Consider the following 20,011-nt stretch of genomic DNA (forward strand, 5'->3'; position numbering starts at 1 on the left):
TGAAATGATGTGTGTGAGGAAGGGAGGGAGGGAGACAGCCAGAAACAAAAACATCTGTGCCGCACTGCATTGCAGCAGCAGACCACACAGAATTCTGCGATCTGTGGAGGTTGGGAATTAATTCCCCCAGGAGTACCACTTTAATAAATAACTTGCTGTGAAATGTGAATAAATGTGAATAAATCAAAATTCCAGTCATTCAAGTCTGGATCCTAAGAAACTTTGTTGAGCCCTATATTAGGCGATCATCTAAGCTATACCAGAACAAAAAGAAGGGGGGGAAAAAAGCATAGAACTTTCTCATCTGTGAGTAGGGTAACTTGTAGGATAGTCCCACAACAGTTGTATGAGTTTGAACAAGCTACTGTGCTTCTGATCAATTTGAACTCTCTGTTCTGCCTGGGGCTCTAAGCATCAAAATTGGGTAAGGAACTAGTTGGGGTATTGTTTTGTAAGAAGGGTTCCTCCTTCTTTTGATTAATATTGATTATTTTGCTTTATATGACTTCCTCTTCCACCAATGATGTGGCACAAATGATTACTATTATTTTATTTTCTAATTTGTTTCACTATGTTATTTTGCTATTTTTTTTAGTTTTATTATTGTGTTGAAACGAAATGATTTCAAATTAAAATAAAAATGATTGATATGTGTGGATACTTTCATTCTCAAAGCATGTCAATGTGCCCTGTAGTCTCACAAATTTAAAAATACCTACTGTAAAACAAATGATCTCTCCTTAACTGCATGGTAACTTCAAAAACGGAGCAGTGAATAACCACTAAAACTGACCTTAGGAATGTCACATCTCCATGTGTCTGTTTACTCCTATACAGAGTATTGCCCAGAAGCCTCCAGATACCTAGGTTCTTAAGTCTCTAAAATCAGCTTAACCAAAACCGAGTTCTTTTGAAGACACAGATTAAAGGATTTTCTTTTACATAAGAACGAACATTTACTCACCGATGCTGCTTCTTGTTAGGAGTCTCAATTTTTGTCATTTCCGGCATGGTTCCTAATAAAGGTCCCTAAAGTTCACATGAGCACCCAGTCAGTAAAAGCATACTACACAAGTTCTTACCATCCCTTTAGAAGTTTCTTGTTTAGACTAGTAAGATCCCTTTCAGGTTATCTCATCAAGTGATTGGCAAGGGATATAGACAAAAAGACAAATATACCAAAAGTATACTACATAACAGATTTGATAAAATGCATATAACAGCTTTTACAGTTATATCTAGGAGGGTTAAATGAAAAGTAATGCCTCTACAGCTTTTGTTTAAATGAAGATATTGAAATGGATAAAAAACAAAAATAATGCCCGAAACTTGCTGTCTTATTACATGTAAATTACTCTTCTACAGTTGCCAGCATTTGCCACACATTTCTGCCAAAGATGGACAAGTTTTTGAAAGCCATCAGGAAAGAACTGCACATTTTGTCTCTTCAACTAGTTACAGGCCTTTCCACCTCTTCATTTGAAGTAACAGATGCCCCTGAAGATATTATTTCAGTTTTAGAAAAAGATGGAAATCGCATGGCACTAAGCAAATTTAGCAAACGCGCTAAATGCTAGGACACCCATAGGAATATAATGGATGTTTTAGCATGTGCTAAATCTGTTAGCGCATCTTAGTAAAAGGGGCCGTAAGTCTGGACTGTATGGCAGATGGGGTAGAACCAAGACCTATCTTCGCAATTGTTTCTGTGGTGTTTTGTGCTGCGTAAGAGGTAGCATTGTCGAGCTGCAACAAAATTTCCTTCCTGTGCTTCTGAACTCTTCTCAATCATTTTTTTTTTAAGTGTTCAGGGTTGCAATGTAACAGACTGAGTGATGCTCCAATTATCTTTTACGAGTTTGAGAACCTCTCGTGTGAAACTCCTCCAGTGATGTCATAGGACATCCACGTCATTTTTGATCACACATATCAGCCCTTCCCAACCAATAATCTTTACATTTTCTTGGCCCAGTGATGCACAATACACATGTCAAAACAGTCATCACCATAAAAAAACCTGCATACGGCAGTCAATTCAACAGGAGGGAATCATTCAACAATCAGAAATTCTACCACGGCACGCTGCTTAAATCTTACTGAGTGCTCACTGCATGCTTCCATTTCACAGGCAATAACAAAACAGCCTCTTCCCACAGACATTTCTCTTCATTCACCTCAGTTGGCAAAATTTCAAAGAATAAGTGAACAAGTGTAGTGAATCAGTGCTGTCATCTATTGATAAATTATGGAGGTGGACGGGAAAATTAGGTTCTTACCTTGGTAACTTTCTTTCCTTTAGTCATAGCAGATGAAGCCATTACGTATGGGTTATGTCCATCAACCAGCAGGGGAGATAGAGAGCACTCAAACTTTCACAGTGCCCTCTTGGCCAGCTAGCTCCACTGCCTCTTCAGTATTTGAAGCTTCCAAAGCAGTATGGCAAACCGCAATGGGAATCACAAGAGATTTCCTCACAGCGAACGATGGCCCATCACAAGGGCATGAACTCATAAAGGAGGGAATGCACATCCTCCTGGAGGGAATAAACTCATCCTCCTTATTGTATAAGTGGAGGGGAACACACGCGCCTCCTGGAGGGAATCACACATCCTCCCAACACACTGGAGGGAATGAACTCATCCTCCTATTTATAGAACTGGAGGGGAACACACGCGCCTCCTGGAGAGAATCAACACATTCTCCAAAACATGCTGGAGGGAATGAACACATCCTCCTAAATTTAAACTGAACATGAATCCTGAAGATTGTTTTCCAACTTTCTCCCAAGGAAGGAACTTCAGGAAATTAGAACAGAACCTGAAAAACAGATTCACAGCATACAGACAATCATACAGGGAGGGCTCATGGCTTCATCTGCTATGACTAAAGGAAAGAAAATTACCAAGGTAAGAACCTAATTTTCCCTTCCTTGTCATCAAGCAGATGAAGCCATTACGTATGGGATGTAACAAAGCAATCCCTAGATAGGGTGGGAACAAGCCACACCACGCGCTAGCACTTGTGCACCAAAACGCGCATCCCTCCTGGCAGCCACATCCAGCCTGTAATGTCGGGCAAAGGAGAGCTTAGAAGCCCATGTTGCTGCACTGCATATCTCTTGAAGAGAGAGTGCTCCAGTTTCAGCCCAAGAGGAAGAAATCGCTCTAGTAGAATGCGCCTTAAAGGCTACAGGCGGAACCCTGCCAGCCAGCAGATAAGCTGAAAAGATAGTTTCTTTGAGCCAGCGGGCAATAGTGGCCTTAGACGCTGGAGACCCTCTGCGAGAACCGGATAGCAAAACAAACAGATGATCAGAAGTCCTGAAAGAGTTAGTAACTTGCAGATACTGCAGCAGAGTCCTGCGCACATTCAAAAGGTGCAGCTGCTCAAAAGATTCTGGAAACTCTTCCTCTGAAAAAGAGAGCAAGAAAATAGGCTGGTTTAAGTGAAAGGCTGAAACCACCTTAGGCATAAAGGAAGGCACGGTCCGAACCGTGACTCCGGACTCTGAAAATTGCAGAAATGGGTCTCTACAGGACAGCGCCTGGAGCTCTGACACCCGTCTCGCCGAGGTAATGGCCACCAGAAAAACGGCCTTCAGTGTCAAGTCTTTCTCCGATGCTCGCCGAAGCGGCTCACAAGGAAATGCCTGCAGGGTTTTCAAAACTAGCCCCAGGTTCCAAGCTGGACAGGGTGCGCGCACTGGAGGTCGGAGCCGAAGCACCCCTCTAAGAAACCGTGCCACATCTGGGTGAGCAGCCAAAGACACGCCTTCCACCTTACCACGAAGGGAGGCCAACGCTGCCACCTGCACCCGCAGGGAATTATAGGCCAAGCCTTTTTGTACACCTTCCTGCAAAAAAGTCCAGAATCGGCGAGACAGGAGCCCGCATTGGAACAATGGCTCTGGAAGCACACCAAGACTCAAACAGGCACCAAATCCTGGCATAAGCCACGGAAGTGGACCGCTTGCGGGCTTGCAGGAGAGTGGAAATAACTTTATTGGAATAACCTTTATCCCTCAATTGCGCCCTCTCAATAGCCATGCCGTAAGACCAAAGCGGCCGGCGTCCTCCATGGCTACCGGTCCCTGAGTCAACAGGTTCGGTACCAGAGGTAACGGCAGAGGAGCCTCCAGGAGCATCTGTCGGAGGTCTGCATACCAAGGTCTCCTTGGCCAATCCGGGGCGATGAGGACCACTTCTCCTGGGTGCAGCCGAATCCGCAAGAGCAGGCGCCCTATCAAGGGCCATGGGGGAAACACATAAAGTAGACCCGGAGGCCAGGGTTGAGCCAAGGCATCCAACCCCGCCGAGCGAGGATCTCTCCGTCTGCTGAAGAAGCACGGGACTTTGGTATTGGCACTTGTCGCCATTAGATCCATCACGCCCCATTTGGCACAGATCTGCAGGAATACTTCGTCTGCCAGATTCCATTCTGCTGGATCGATCTGATGCCTGCTCAGATAATCGGCCTGCACATTGCTCTGACCTGCAATATGAGCTGCCGACAGACACTGAAGATGCAGCTCGGCCCAGTGGCAAATCAGTTCGGCCTGCGCGGCTAGTACTCTGCACCTTGTTCCGCCTTGTCGATTTATATAGGCCACCGTTGTCGTGTTGTCCGACATCACTCTGACAGCCAATCCTTCCAGGGTCACTTGAAAGGCCAGAAGCGCCTGAAACACCGCTTTCAACTCTAGGCGGTTGATGGACCACTCCGACTCCTCGGGTGTCCATAGACCCTGGGCATGCTTCCCCTTGCAGTGTGCGGCCCAGCCCTTCAGGCTGGCATCTGTTACCACTAGGCACCAAACGGGGAGCGTCAGCGGCATTCCTCGCCGCAGCATGCTGTCCGAGAGCCACCACTCCATACTGAGACGGGCCGCAGGGAGCCAAGTAAGTCTGCATTGGTAATCCTGAGAAATAGGAGACCATCTCCGGAGTAGGGACTCTGATGAGCCAGTCGTCTAGGTACGAGTGAACCCTGATACCTTCTCGCCTGAGAAAAGCAGCCACTACCACCATTACCTTCGAAAAGGTTCGGGGAGCTGTGGCGAGGCCAAAAGGCAAGGCCCTGAACTGGAAATGTTTTCCCAACACCGCAAACCTCAGAAACTTCTGGTGCGGGGGCCAAATCGGTATGTGCAAGTAAGCTTCTTTCAGGTCTAGAGACGTGAGAAACTCTCCTGGCTGAACCGCCGCAATGACGGAGCGCAGGGATTCCATGTGGAAATGCCGCACTCTCAGGGACTTGTTCACTTCTTTTAAGTCCAGAATAGGGCGAAAGGACCCACCTTTTCGCAGCACCACAAAGCAGATGGAGTATCGGCCGCAGCCTTGCTCGGCGGGAGGCACCGGGGTCACTGCCCCTAACTGAATCAGACCTTGTAAAGTCTCCTCCACCGCCGCCCGTTTGACGGCAGAACCGCATCGGGACTCCACAAGCACGTCTCTTACTGGGGCATTGAATTCTATTCTATCCATCTCTGATCAGGTCCAGAACCCACTGATCTGAGGAAATCTTGGCCCAATCCTCGACAAAGAGGGAAAGCCGTCCTCCGATGACATGCATCGAGGAGAGGGCCGGCGCACCATCATTGAGAGAGTCGCCCCTGAACTCCTGGTCTTGAGCCACCAGCTGCGGAACGCTTGTCCGAGCGAAAGGAGTTCCTCTGCTGACCACGGGCACGTGAAGTGAACCCAGCAGAACGCCCCGGGCGGTACCTTCTAGCTTCACGGAAGCGAGGTCTGTACGAGGAGTGGACCGCCTGGCCCTTAGAGGAAGGCCTCTGCCTATCTTCGGGCAAGCGCTGGGGTTTTGGATCACCCAGGCCTTTCACAATTTTCTCTAACTCCTCACCAAATAGGAGAAGTCCTTGAAAAGGCAACTTCACCAACCTTTGCTTAGAGGCCATGTCCGCTGCCCAGTGTCGTAGCCACAGACGACGGCGAGTCGCCACTGCTACTGCCATTTGTTTAGCCGAAGCTCTGACAAGGTCATAAAGGGCATCAGCCAGAAAGGACAAGGCCACCTCCATCCGCGGAGCCACATCCAAGAAGGGCTCCGCTCCATCTCCAGGCTGAGCCACTGCCTGTTGCAGCCAAGCTAGGCAGGCTCTCACAGCATAACAGCTGCCTGCAGACGCCTGAACAGTGAGACCTGCAATTTCAAAGGACCGTTTCAACGCTGTTCCCAGCCTACGGTCTTGAACATCCTTCAGGGCAACACCTCCTTCAACAGGGAGGTGTCACCGCAGTGACTAGGGCATCCACTGTAGGCATTTGAAAACGAGCCATATGTCCCTCACGCAGAGGGTATAACTGCCCCATAGCCCTGGAAACTCTCAAAGGTCCCTCGGGGTCAGCCCACTGAGCCGAAACAAGCTCTAGGATGGAGTCATGCAAAGGGAAGGCCCGAGCAGCTTTCTTGGTACTAGCCATCCTGGGATTACCCGAGGAGGCCATGCCACTGACAGGATCTTCAATCGAGAGGGCCTGCAGGGTATCTGAAATAAGCGCCGGCAGCTCATCACAGTGGAAAATCCTCACCGCGGAGGGATCATCCAGATCCTGTGGTAAATCCGCACCTGACTCTGGTTCCTCAGACCAAGAACGTCTGTCAGAGTTATCCGAATCCTCACACCCCGACCACGGGGGGGAAAAAGGTGCACCACAATCTGAAGGGGAATTAACCCTTCTGCGCTTATCTTTAGGCCAAGCATCCGGGGAAAAAAGCCTCACTGGGCAGTCCCAGGCCAGAATCCATCGGGGGGGGGGGGCAATCAGAGGAGCCTCAGGCGACCCTTGAGGGAGGGCTCTTTTCATCATGTATGCTTTATGCAGCAAAAGCACAAAATCCGGGGAGAAAAACTCACCCTGGGCACCCAAATCCTGTCCGGTGCTAGCCACTCCTGAAATAACCTCATCTCGAGGTGCCCCACCCGGCTCAGGTCTCTCCGTGTCCACGGAGGCCGCGCCATGCGGTGTAAGCAAAATGGCGCCCGCTGCCAGCTCAGAGCGGGAAGAAACATCGCTCGCCATGCTCGGGCCGGCTCCTACGCCAATACAGCACGATTTACAGAGCCCTGCTGCTGATTTGCGCTTGCCACAAGTGGAACAGCACTTTACATTGTCCGCAGCCATCGCCGAAAAACGGCGGTAAAATCCAAAATGGCGGTTCACGCCAAAATCGCCCCGATCGCGGGCCCACCCCGGAGGAGTTGGAAAACACTCTTACCTCAAAGGATCTAGTGTACAACTATGATCCTGCTGAAAATCAGGTCAAAAACCTCTGTTCCAGCGTCTCGGCGTTTAAAAACGCGACGCAACTTTTTTTTTTTTTTTTTAAGCTGTGAGGAAAGCAGAGGTATTGAAGACTCCGGAGGCTCAGATGAGTGGGAAAGGCAGGGAAAGGGCGAACCTATATGCCTGCATCCACTGTTGGTGGGTAAGGACAGGGAAAGCAAGGCAATATGTCCACATCCACAGAGGTATGGGTAAGGCAGGGAAAGGGCTAACCTATGTGCCTTTAAAGTGAAGCTGCTATAGCCTCCAACACCCCGGTTAACAACTGGCAAGCCAGGAACCACCTCTCGGCAGATTTTTCTGGAGCTCGAACAAGCTGCAGCCACCCTGCTAAGGGAGATAGAGAATACTGAAGAGGCAGTGGAGCTAGCTGGCCAAGAGGGCACTGTGAAAGTTTGAGTGCTCTCTATCTCCCCTGCTGGTTGATGGACATAACCCATACGTAATGGCTTCATCTGCTTGATGACAAGGAAACACTAGTTTTCATTTAATCCTCATATTTTGTAATATACTTTTTGGTGTCCGGCAATTTATATTGCTTTCTCAATTCACTTGCCCTACATCTTTTCTCAAATAAAATTACCTATTAACCCTGGGATTCTATATATGGCAAAAAACAACAGGAACGGAAGATGTACAGAAAGACCAAACTAAAATCACAGGTGTAAAAAAGCCAAATTCCTTTATTAATAATTTGGCTTTTTTACACCTGTGATTTTAGTTTGGTCTTTCTGTACATCTTCCGTTCTTGTTGTTTTTTTGGTGTTTTTTACAGGAGATTTGGACTCTCTTTGTCATTCTATATATGGCACCTTAACTTCTGCACAGAAATCGAAGCATATTCTATAACAATGTGTGTAACTTAATTTGTTGCCTAGCTAATTAGCGCTGTTAATTGGATGTTAAGCATTTATCAGCACTAACTGGCATTAAGATTCACTAACACAACTCGCTAAGTGTATTCTGTAAAATGGTGCGCCTAAATTCTAAGTTGTATAGTTGAGAAGGGGGCATGACTATGGGCGTTTCTAAAATCTATGCACGTTGTTAAAGAATGCACCCACTCTGCACCTAATTTAGGCATCAGGATTTACGCCAAGTGAAACATGGTGTAAATGGTCATGACTACATTTGGTTGTGTGGAGAGGCACTGGGCATTCTATATACCGCCTGGAAATTTATTTATTATTTATCTGTCTTGACATTTATACCCCACAATATCCCAAATATACTCAGGTTCAATGTGGCTAACAGTAAATAAACAACAGACAAGGTTTACAAAGCCATAAACAAATGATCAATACAGACCATTGATGGCCAGTTACAATCTAAAGATACTCCATCAATGGAGCCTATTAAGCCTATTCTATAAAATTTAAGCATACTTTACAGGATATTCCTAGGCATATTATTTTTCCGCACAGAATTTTCTGGCGCCATACATAGAATCTAGCCCTAAGTGGTTAAAAATATAACAGGTCATCTATGTGTGAAAGCCATATAGATGCCTATTTTATAAAAGCACATAAGCGCCTGTGTGTTGTATTAAAACTCTAGGGCTAAACCAACAAACTGTCGATAGACTGAGACTGCAGGCATAAATAAATGTTAGTGGGTGAAGTATGTGCATATATATGTATTTTGTAAACTATATGTGCAAATTGTGATTCTGCCCAAGTTCTGCCAGAACTCCACATGTGGATCATAAAGTATGCACCTTCTTGGTACCATACATGCATTATATGCACATAAATCATTGGAGAAAATGAGCCCAAGGGAGGAAATACCAACCATTGCTGTATCCACACAGAGCTATCACCATCTCTGCTACTTCATTCGGCTGTGCATCCCGTTTTTTTTTTTGTTGTTGTTGTTTTTTTTAAGACAGGAGAGCCAGGGAAGCCATAACTCAGAGACAAGTTATCACCACAGCATGGAAGCAGCGCAGGGGTAGGGGAGGGGACCTGGCACCACCAGGTGTACCCCTTACTGGCCCGATCTGGCCACAAACCCCTAGCTCAACAAAACCTGAGGGAACAGGCGAGGAGCAAATTTCAAAGCGCTCAACTAAACCTGAGGGAACAGGCTAGGAGCAAGCTCAATCCAGAGAGCTGCACAGGATGTGTCCATCCACCTGCTGAGATAGAGAGAATACTGAGAGTAAGATGGCTGCACGTGTCTATATATAGTAAACTCTGAAGTTCTCTCTATCTCCACCCGCTGGTAGACGGACACAACCCACTCGTCTCTGGATTGATCTGTGGGATGCTATGGAAGAGTCATTATACAAACAAATCACAAAAACATCTATTTTATGCAGGCAACCAAGGCACCTTTATACCTTTAGAAAATAGGCTCCTAGAACAATCCCTGGAAGTGCACAAATTGTCTCACACAAATTTATATCTCTTCCAAGGCAGGTGTAAATGTGTGCATTTACTCTTTCTGTACAAATGTACTTTATAAAGTATGTGCATACACTGCAACTCTGCCATTGTTCCACCAAACTATGTCCAGGAATGCTTGCACAGACTGTGTAAAATGTATAAGCATACATGCTGAAGAGCACGCATATGTACACACCTGTATAATTTTACAGGAGCTATTTTCTAAGTGTAAAGAATGCTTTACACATGGAAAATGCTTTATAAAATTAAAGTACCATTCATATTTATTATAGTTTAGTTGCTAAAAAAGAGTTAATCTACTCTCGAAACAGGTGGTGACTGGAGGTCTAAAAGATCTCCCACACCCCTAGAAGCAGCCTCCACAATATTGAGATCCTCTGCCGGGGCCCAGTTCTCCCATGGCACTTGGCCCCCCAGGGAGTTCCCCCCTCCCAAACATGGACAGGACCCAGTATCTATCTATTTTGGGTTTGGTTTTGGCTTTTTTGTTTGTTTTTTATTAGCTTTATTCCTTATACAAAAGAATAAAACTAACCAGGTGTTTACTTTTTTTTTTTTTTTTTTGCCTGGAGTTGCAGGGGATCCCTGGGGGAAATACTCAAACGAGTGCAAGGACAGAAGAGGGGGATGGTAACCCCCACCCCCTGCAGCACAGCACTGCAGGGTCCAAACCACAAGCATCATCAAGTTATTGCCCATGGGTAATGGCTTGGGGCAGTAGAACCAAGCTCCATGCTCGACCAAATCCAGTCTGTGAATTAGTGAACCTGGGAACCGGCCATTAGTCTCAACCAAGCTGTGCAGCCTCAACTTGAACTGCTGGGAGCTAAGCCAGGAACCAGGAGTATCAACCTACCATCTGCTGGTGGCAGAGAAATACTGAAGATTTTCAATAAGCACTAGCACCCTTATACTGGTGATGTCACTTGAAAAGATCAGTTTCGCTACCTCTATCTGCTGGTAGGAGGGGATAAAAACCCACTTGTTCAAGGTGGTACAGCTCAGGCACTAAAGAAATGGTATTATATGGAAAACAAATTAAAGAAAACCACAGCAACGAGTATGTGGTAGCACAGGTAATGAGGTGAATAATAAATGCCATCCTCACCTGAGCAGTGTCAGCTTCAGCGTTTTCACATCAACCTGCTCTTTCTGCCTGGACTTGTGTTGCCATTTTCTTTTATCATTGCTTCTCAGATAAAAGTTCAAATTTCACTATATAGAAGAAAGAAAAACAAGGTTTTCAGCATAGTTCCTTTGGATTTCCAGCTCAAAGAAAACTGGTCTCTACTGGCAATGAAACCATAAACCTTATTCGTGATTATCATGATTGGAGGAGAAGCATGAGGGCTCTCTATGTTTCCCTCTCCTTCCCAACTTTGCTCAGCCATCACAGAGAAAGAACAGCTCCCTCCTTCACCCAGCAAACAGACATCTTAAGTCTGGTTATTAGGTGTCCCCACTGTGCAATGGCCAAGATTTCCTCCTCTCAGAAATTGTAAATGTCCAATGTGCATCAAACTGGAACTACCACCGGCTACCACATGGGGATAATTCCATTTTTGATGCAAATCCAAAACACACGCTAGAAATTTTCTACCACGTGGCGCTTACCCAGCGGTCTGCCCGGTTAACGCATGAGACCTTACCGTTAAGTCAATGGGTGGCAGTAAGGTCTCAGGTCAAAAATGGACATGTGTTTGTTTTAATTTTGCTGCACATCCATTTTCGGCTCCTCGCCCCTCCCCCCCCAAAAGGCCTTTTTGCAGGCACGCTGAAGAATGGACCGGTGCGCATCCAAAACACGCGCCTACACCAGAGAAGGCCATTTTTCGGCGCACCTTAATAAAAGGGCCTCTGAGTGCTTGCTTAGGAACAGAACAGATTGCAAAACAAACAATATATCAGCTTTGCAACAGAACCCTCTTTGTTGCTGCTGGCAACCTGAGTGCTTGCATCTCTTGCAACTGGAACAATGATCTGGATGTATAAGGACTGGATCAACACAGGGACCAGCCACCAGTACACCAAGAGAAGCACTAACTGAAGCAGAGTTTAGAATGGATTACCAAAATGCACCAGTAAGAAGTCTAGGAAATGATAGAAAGAAAACAGTGCATGAACATTTTTAATATACAATAGTAAATAGATCTCACTGTATAAAATGGAACCTATGTGTTAGCGCACATTAATGCCGTTTATTAAATCCAGTCCTAAGGCTTTCAAAAATCTCAGGGGACAGGGAAATATTTACTAAATGTAACTGATTTTGAACTAGATAGTAAGTAAATAAATAAGTAAATAAATAAATACACCCACACTCAATTTGCATACCCATACACAAATGCAGCAAATTTATATAACACACTAACACATCCAGAGGCTTCCATTTGCTTCTCTGAATTGTATCAGAACTGACCTGTATTTGGGTCACAGTACCATGAGCCTCCATGCCTGACCCCACCCTGTTCATTCATTTATAAACTCCCTCCAGTGAAAATATATGTGTACCCAGAGTCTGGCCACTGGGAGTCACTGCTCATTAATGGTTGGGACTGCCTTTCCCTTCCAATTGTTGGGAGGAAGATTAAATTCTCCCTCTGCAATCTCCCATCCTAAGGAAAATTAAATTCTCTTCCGCTGAGCTGGCACATACTCTTTGTTAACAATCTCACCAGTAATATACTGACATATCCTGTGGTGGAGTTGGTGCACGGGTTTGCCGCATGCCAAGGTCGCCTTTAACCACAGCGGGTAAAAGGCATTTTGTTTTGTTTTAAAGGAAATGACCATGCAGCAAGTTAACCACTTGCCATGCAGCCATTTCTCAAAGGGGCCTTTACCGCCACCTATTCAGGAGGCAGTAAGGGCTCCCGTGCTTACCTAGTGGTAACCTTACTGCTGGGTAAGCCCCTGGTGCAGATAATTGTTTTTTAAAGGCATACTGAAAATGGCACATGGAGGGGACAGGTACTACCTCTGGGCTCCTGCGGTAGCCCAGCAGTAGTGCCTAATTGGTGAACGCCAAGGAGTTTAGATTCAGACAGTAGACAGTATGAGCCTATCTAGCCCACAAATGATAAATAGTAGTAGTAATGTAAGCTGAAGCCAGTAGGCGGAGTTTGCTAACAGTAGGAAGATCTTGACGCCATTTTACCTTACCCAAAACAATAGCAAAAGATTATTATAAAGGGATTGCTTATGCGTGGTCCATCTGTAAAATGTCTAAAGCTGTTCCAGTTGGATAGGCAGTGCTGTAAAAAGTATAGGATAAAAGATTTTAACTTATTTGAAAGTTTCCCAAATCTAGACAGATATCAAATAAAATTCAGTATCACTAAAACAGCATAAAAATTATTGCTGCTAGTAGAAACAAAATAATAAACTCTATTTTGTGCTCATTTTTCTACACTGTTCTATAGAATACAATAATACTTGGTCAAACTTAAGTGAGGATATCCTGTTTCCTGAGGTCCATCTTAACTGCTGTTGTAACCTGCCTTGGGAAGCCTGGTGTTATAAAGATGGAATATATTGTAATTAAATGGAAGTAAAATTAAATTCTCCTTTCATTGGGGCACATGGAATTTATTTATTATATTTGTATCCCACATTTTACCACCCATTTGCAGGCTCAATGTGGCTTACAGAGTTTTGTTATGACAGTCATTCCAGGATATCAAATACAGTTGATATTATACAAAGATTAAGTAAGAGAAGAGAGAAGGAAGGTGTTAGGTAGGATAGTATATAGACTGTGAACTTTAATAACTGGATGGGTTTGTGAGGTAATTTTGTAAGGCTATGGGTTCTCTTTGTAGGCCTTGTTGAAGAGATATGTCTTCAGAGATTTGCGAAAGTTGGTTATTTCGTCAATGGTTTTCAAGGCTGTAGGTAATGCATTCCATAACTGCGTGCTCAGGTAAGAGAAAGTGGTGGCATGTATCAGCTTGTATTTTAGTCCTTTACAGCTGGGGAAGTGCAGATTGAGAAATTAGCGGGCTGTTCTTATGGCGTTTCTGGGGGGCAGGTCCACGAGGTTTAGCATGTAGATTGGGGCGTCTGCGTGGATTATTTTATGTACAATCGTGCAGATCTTGAATTCAATATGTTCCTTGAGTGGGAGCCAGTGAAGTTTCTCTCTTAAGGGCTTTGACCTTTCATATTTAGTTTTTCCAAATACGAGTCTGGCTGCGGTATTCTGGGCTGTTTGGAGTTTTCTGATAGTCTGTTCTTTGCAGCCAGCATATAGTGCGTTGCAGTAGTCTAGATAACTTATTACCATAGACTGTACCAGGATACGAAAGATGTCTCTCGGGAAGAAAGGTTTTACTCTTTTGAGTTTTCCCATGAAGTGGAACATCTTTTTCATCGTATTCTTCACGTGGGCCTCGAGTGTGAGGTTTCGATCAATGGTAACTCCAAGGATTTTCAGATTTTGTGAGACGGGAAGAGAACAGTATGGTGTGGTTATGGTGGCGTAGTTGTTTGTGTTCTGTTGAGAAGTGAGTACAAGACATTGTGTTTTTTCTGCGTTGAGTTTTAGCTGAAATGCATCTGCCCAGGAGTGCATGATCTTCACATCTTCACCTCATCTGTTTTGTAGAATTTTACATTTTAGATACACAAATGGATTATTCTGTTTTGAGCATGTTTCAGGGGCAAGTGGTTTTTATAAGTCAAAATAATAAAAATTAATATTTTGTTCCAAGCAGATCTCTCATTTGTTTAAACATAACTAAATGGGTTATAAGCCTCTAATGCAGTCCATTGGTTTTCTTATATTTTGTTCTTGTGCTGGCTTATACTGTGCCAAAACTGAAAACTCTTATCTCTTCTAGCTGGTCAATAATAAAAGGAGTTCATTGTGAACACTATCCACCCTAAAAGGTTCTTTTGTGGCTGTACATGATTCCCTCCAGTGGTCATCTGGGTATTTAGGGAGCCTTTATGTGCCTTATTCATTATAAAAACAGGTCTAGCTCAAAACGTCTAAATTTTAGTCCTGGATGATTTTATTTTGTTCCATTATGACTGAAAAACATCTAAGGAACGTCCAAGTCCCACCTTGAACATGCCCCTGACACGCCTCCTTAAGAACTGGACACACGTCTGACGGACTTCATAGAAAAACATCTAAAAATAGGTTTTGAAAATACTGATTTGGATGTTTTTGTGAGAAAAACGTCCAAATGCTGCTTTATGCACTTTTTAGACGTTTTTCGGAATTGAAAATGAGCCCAACAATAACCTATGGAACTTTGTAAGTCTTAAGTACTTTGAAAATGAACCCCATAATCCTTTCAAGAAAGTCAGTTAATTGTTTAACTTATTAGTGGAACATAACCACATGGTTGAATTTTCATATGGTAATACTAGAGCCCAGCTAAGGAACAGGCTATTTTGAGATAGTCTTCACTAGACCAAAATTGCTTTCCTTGTGCCATCGCCATCCAATAGGGTAGGCAGTGCCTTAAAAAAGGTGGCGGCTAAACCTTTTTTTTTTTTTTACATTTATATCCCACATTATCCCAAGCAAACTCAGTACAATGTGGTTTACATTTGAAAATACATTGAGACAGAATAATAGAATTCAGTAACATCATGGGAGCAAGTAAATGGATATGTCTGAAACATTTAACAAAGTTGAGATTAGCTTATATACCAAAATTGACATTTAGAAGTCTGTCCTTTAATGATGCCGCATGTTCAAAAATCATAATCATAAGTATAGACAGTTATTCAAACATTATCACATGCACACAGACATCTATACGCATACTGCAAAAGTAAACAACTTCTACCAAGTTCATCCAAAACATGAATATTTCTTCATTTCCATCTTCCAAAATTCTAGACAGCAGATGTACAGATCAGTAGGACCCAAAGCAGTCCAAAACAAGTAGAGTCAGAAACAACATAGTTTATACCTAATTGTTCAACCACCCTTAGGATTCACCTTAGGGTTTAAAATGCAATACCATGTGTATGTAAGGTCTAGATAAACAAATAAAAAAAAACAATCAAAATTTAAAGCAAACATAATATGTAACACTTGGCAACAATAATAAAACAGTGATGGAATATTCACATAGCAGGCAGCCTGAGCCAACAGACTTATTTTCCACTGAATAAAATTAACTTTGTATTAACTTGGCAGCTAATAGTGTGCTGAACTGAACAATGTTGGCATATAAAGACTGACTCTGGACAGATCTACATGAAGAAAGCTCTTCCCTCATTGCTCAATACATCTCTGTGAAATGAGTAATTAAAAAAGTAAACTGCATCTTTATAATATACCACTGCATTCCAAAAAAACAAGAAGAGCAAGTTCCCACATACCATCTTTTTCTTTTCAGGTACACAGAGGAAAAAAAGATGTTAAATGCTCCCAGGTTTCAACCTAATTAATGTTTTGAAAAAAACTTTAGTAGCTCTTGATTGTTGAGCACCTGATTCTCATAACATGTCTGTTTTGGTGGCCCTTTACCAGGTGAAAACATCTCTGCATGAATACAGGGAGTCCCTATAACCAGCCGCTGCTCCAAACGACACAAAATGATTATAATTTAGAACTAATTGCTACTCTAACCGATGAAACCGATACTTCCTCCTTTGACATCCGTATGCTACACAAACTGGCACGTCTGAAAATGTGAGATCAAAGAAAAATGCTACCAACAATAATGAACAATAACGTGGATGCAGCAGATCATAGGTTTGTTTGCTTTGTTTTGGGTGTGCAGGGATGACGACGGTGCAGGGGAGAGAGAAAGGGAGATCACCCTCACTGGCTTCAGCTTTTTGAGATCATGCTGTCTCCTAATCTAATCTCATTGGTGTGTGTTGTAAAAGGGCCCTTTAGCTAGGTAACAACACAAGCTGCTTGCATTTGTCTTTTCCATCTAGAGAATTTTCCAAGAGTCATTCCCCCCCCCCCACCCTCCCCCCCCCCCCCAACAAAAAGCATTGTACAGTTGTACCTAAATTGCAGTATGCAGTGAGCCATTTCAAAAAGAAAGGAAGTTTAAAAGTGACATATTCTTCCCTTAGCATTCTGGTATTGATATGTTTAGTGGAGAATTTTTGTTTAATTTTCAAGTGTCATAAAATAGCAGAGAAGGCCCTCAAAAAGGCTTGTGATATGACTTAATTGAAGGTTGAAGCATAACAAATCACAGATTTAGAGGGGCTTAATTAGAACATAAAAGACAAAAAATGAATTCTGGAACCACAGACAGAAAAACTTTTAGTAAGATAAAAACTCCCCAAAATTAATTATTCAAGGGACACTGCTTGAATTTAAATATAAAGGGCTAGTGAAGGTGGCTCTCATACCACTTTTTCTCTGCTGCTCTCTCCTTTGGCTTTGCAACAATCCAGGACCATCCCTAACAAATAACATACTGTTCCCTAAAGTTGAAATACCAGGAGACAAAATATCCTAGCACGGTCATTTTGCTGTTAAAAAGGAATGCTACATCAAGCTTATTTTCATTAGTTTGCTAGGTCCTTTGGGCTTCCAGGTCAAACTGGCCTTCCGACAGCCACCCAACTTAAAACACAAGCTAATTAGAAGAAAGCTCCCAACATAGACTCAAAAAGAAGAGAATGGAACACATCCTTGCAATATATCCAGCTGCAAACTATGCCAAAACATTTCACAGGACCCCATGGTCATTCACAAAGGAAAAATATTCAACATTAAGGAATCTTGCACATACTCATCTTCCAATGTGGTATATATCATTCAGTGTAAAAAATGCAACGAAGGCTGCTACATTGGAGAAACAAGTCAGATCCTAAAGAAGAGATTTAATTTACATAGACACCATATGAACAACGCTAGTACCAATAAGGATGTCACCTCTGTGGGGCAGCACTTTACAAAACCAGAACACGGTACCAGTGATTTCATGGTAAGAATCCTGAAAGGGAACTTTAAAACAATACAAGAACGTAAGACCTTTGAAGTCAGAATGATTAAATATTTTGACACCCACAAAGATCTGGGTTTTCCAGACCATTACAAACCATAAAATTGTACTGCTTTGTCACCCTCCTATCTCCATGCATATCTCTCTGTCCCTCATCCACCCGACTCTTCCTGTCTCTCACCTATGCAACCCCTTCCTGTTAGGCTGTCACTCAAATGCTTTGATGTTTCATATATATATACTGTCATCTACCAACATTTGCTTATTTCTGATCTGACGAAGAAGAGACCCTTCGAAAGCTAATCAAGAAATGTATTGTTATGTCCAATAAAAAAGGTATCATTTTATTTTATTTTCCATGTTTTATTTTGTTTTATTTCTATTGATTACCTTTAAAAGTGGACTAACACACCTCTCTACTACAGGTCAAACTGAAACCAGCCTCTGCTAGTTTATAGCACCAAAAACCTTTCATTTTCAACTACCCAGGGTTTCCCTCTTTCTCCATTCTCTCTTCTAGCCCAGCCATCGCAGTTTTACCCCTTGGCCAGGAGCCAGAGAGCACAGCTGCTCCCATAGATAGCACACATTCAAATTAAATCTGGTCACTAGGTGTCACCGTTGTGAAGGCTCACATTTTCTCCCTTCTAGGGCAGAAATTAAGAAGTCCAGTCTTTGAGTAGCTAAATGAATCTGGATTTCAGGACTTCCTCAATTAATATTCATGAGATATATATGCATCCTATTTATTTGTGGCATTAATTTCCTTTTTTATTTCACTTGGTTTTAACTATTTTTGTACATCGCTTTATTTGCTAAAAAAAAAAGTGATTCATCAAGTGGAAATAAACATATATTTAATCCCAAGAACAGGCCAATTTGCATAATTTATCACAAAAAAACAGCCACTTTAAGACCAGAGTCCATCATCCCTGACAATGGGCTAGGAATGCTATTTTTACAGAATATTCATCCCGAGTGATCTGAAAAGACAATGGGCAGAATTTAATCCCAATTCCTGAAAATGTCAGCATGGAACACTGCTAATAACACAGTGATGGTAATGCGAAGAAGGAATATATAGCCTTGAAACCTTATGGATATCATCTTCTTTGGATAATTCTTATATTAATACAATAAAAGGTGTTGCAAAAGTATCTAGTTTCTTAGCTACTAAAAGTATAGATAAGTTTGCAACTCACACAGCAAAACAAGTGGGGCCATCAGGACTATGGCACAACCAACTTTCTGCCCTACACAGCACCAGTAACTAGTAAGCGTCAGGGCTGGGGTGGGGGTGGGTTGGTTGGTTTGTCAGATCTCTTCACCCCCAACCAAAAAGGTGCTCCATTACCACTGTTCTGCTTGTACCAGACAGATCACAGGATTTCATTCAAATTCAACAACAGATTCTTTCTTCAAGAACAGACAACAGGTTTTCTGCTAAAACAGATCAAGTTGGATAAATGCAATTTTAGAGTAGAAAACAAAATCTACAAATCAACATGTCAACTGCCATATTGCAAGACTACTGGCTCAATCAATTAATTTTCTATTTTTGGTTTGAATAATACATATTTAACTATTACTTTTTTATATCTGGGCAAATCTTTGTATTTTGTTTACTAGAGGCAAGATGCTGCAACTGTTCTTTTGCTGCATAAGTGGTTCAATTCCTCTAACACAAGTTTTGTTGAAAAATGCATTACTTTTGACATATGGATGATAATGAATAGTTGACTATCTGATCAAAAAAATGCTACTTTAATACACTGACTAGAGCAGTTCACAAAAATTAAGGCATAAAATAATTATGTAAACTCACAATCAAAATACATGCATAAAAATTAATATAAACCTACATTAATTAAATCAGGCATGCAACAAAAAAAATAAGTCTTCATTTGGGGTTCTTTTACCAAGCTGCAGTAAAAAGGGCCCTGCGGTGGAGTCGGCACATGGATTTGCCATGCACAGAGGCCCCTCTTACCACAGCAGGTAAAAGGCAGAAAAAAGGAAATGGCTGTGAAGTACATACTTGCAGCGTAGCCATGTCCTGGGGAAGCCCTTACCGCCTCCTATTTAGGAGGCGGTAAGGGCTCCTGCAGTAACCGGGCTGCACACAGCGCTGCCCGATTACCACCTGGTAAGCCCCCGGCACTCAAATTAAAAACAATTTCCCATCGCGCCGGAAATGGAGCATGGTGAGGGCACCATTAATCGCCTATTCCTGCGGTAGGCTGGAGGTAATACTGGTTTGGTGTGTGCCAATGCTGCAGTAGCTCTACCATGGTGTTGTAAAAGGGCCCCTTTATTACAAAATATTTAAAAATTAAACTTCCAACTTAAGAGGCAA

The 20,011-nt window shown here is 43.0% G+C and overlaps 1 protein-coding gene across 1 annotated transcript in view; it reads right to left on the minus strand.

Annotated features, from left to right (window-relative positions):
* Positions 1-20,011, minus strand: part of USF3 (upstream transcription factor family member 3) — a 75,412-nt gene that overhangs the window by 40,398 nt on the left and 15,003 nt on the right. Inside the window, exons 2-3 of the mRNA XM_030203911.1 lie at positions 10,824-10,930; positions 965-1,029 (exon numbers count right to left, since the gene is read on the minus strand). Coding sequence (XP_030059771.1) covers positions 965-1,011 — 47 coding nt within the window. The 5' untranslated portion in view covers positions 1,012-1,029; positions 10,824-10,930. The remainder of the gene's footprint in view (positions 1-964; positions 1,030-10,823; positions 10,931-20,011) is intronic.

This window comes from Microcaecilia unicolor, chromosome 5 (genome assembly GCF_901765095.1).
Source record: "Microcaecilia unicolor chromosome 5, aMicUni1.1, whole genome shotgun sequence".
NCBI classification, from domain to species: Eukaryota; Metazoa; Chordata; class Amphibia; order Gymnophiona; family Siphonopidae; genus Microcaecilia; species Microcaecilia unicolor.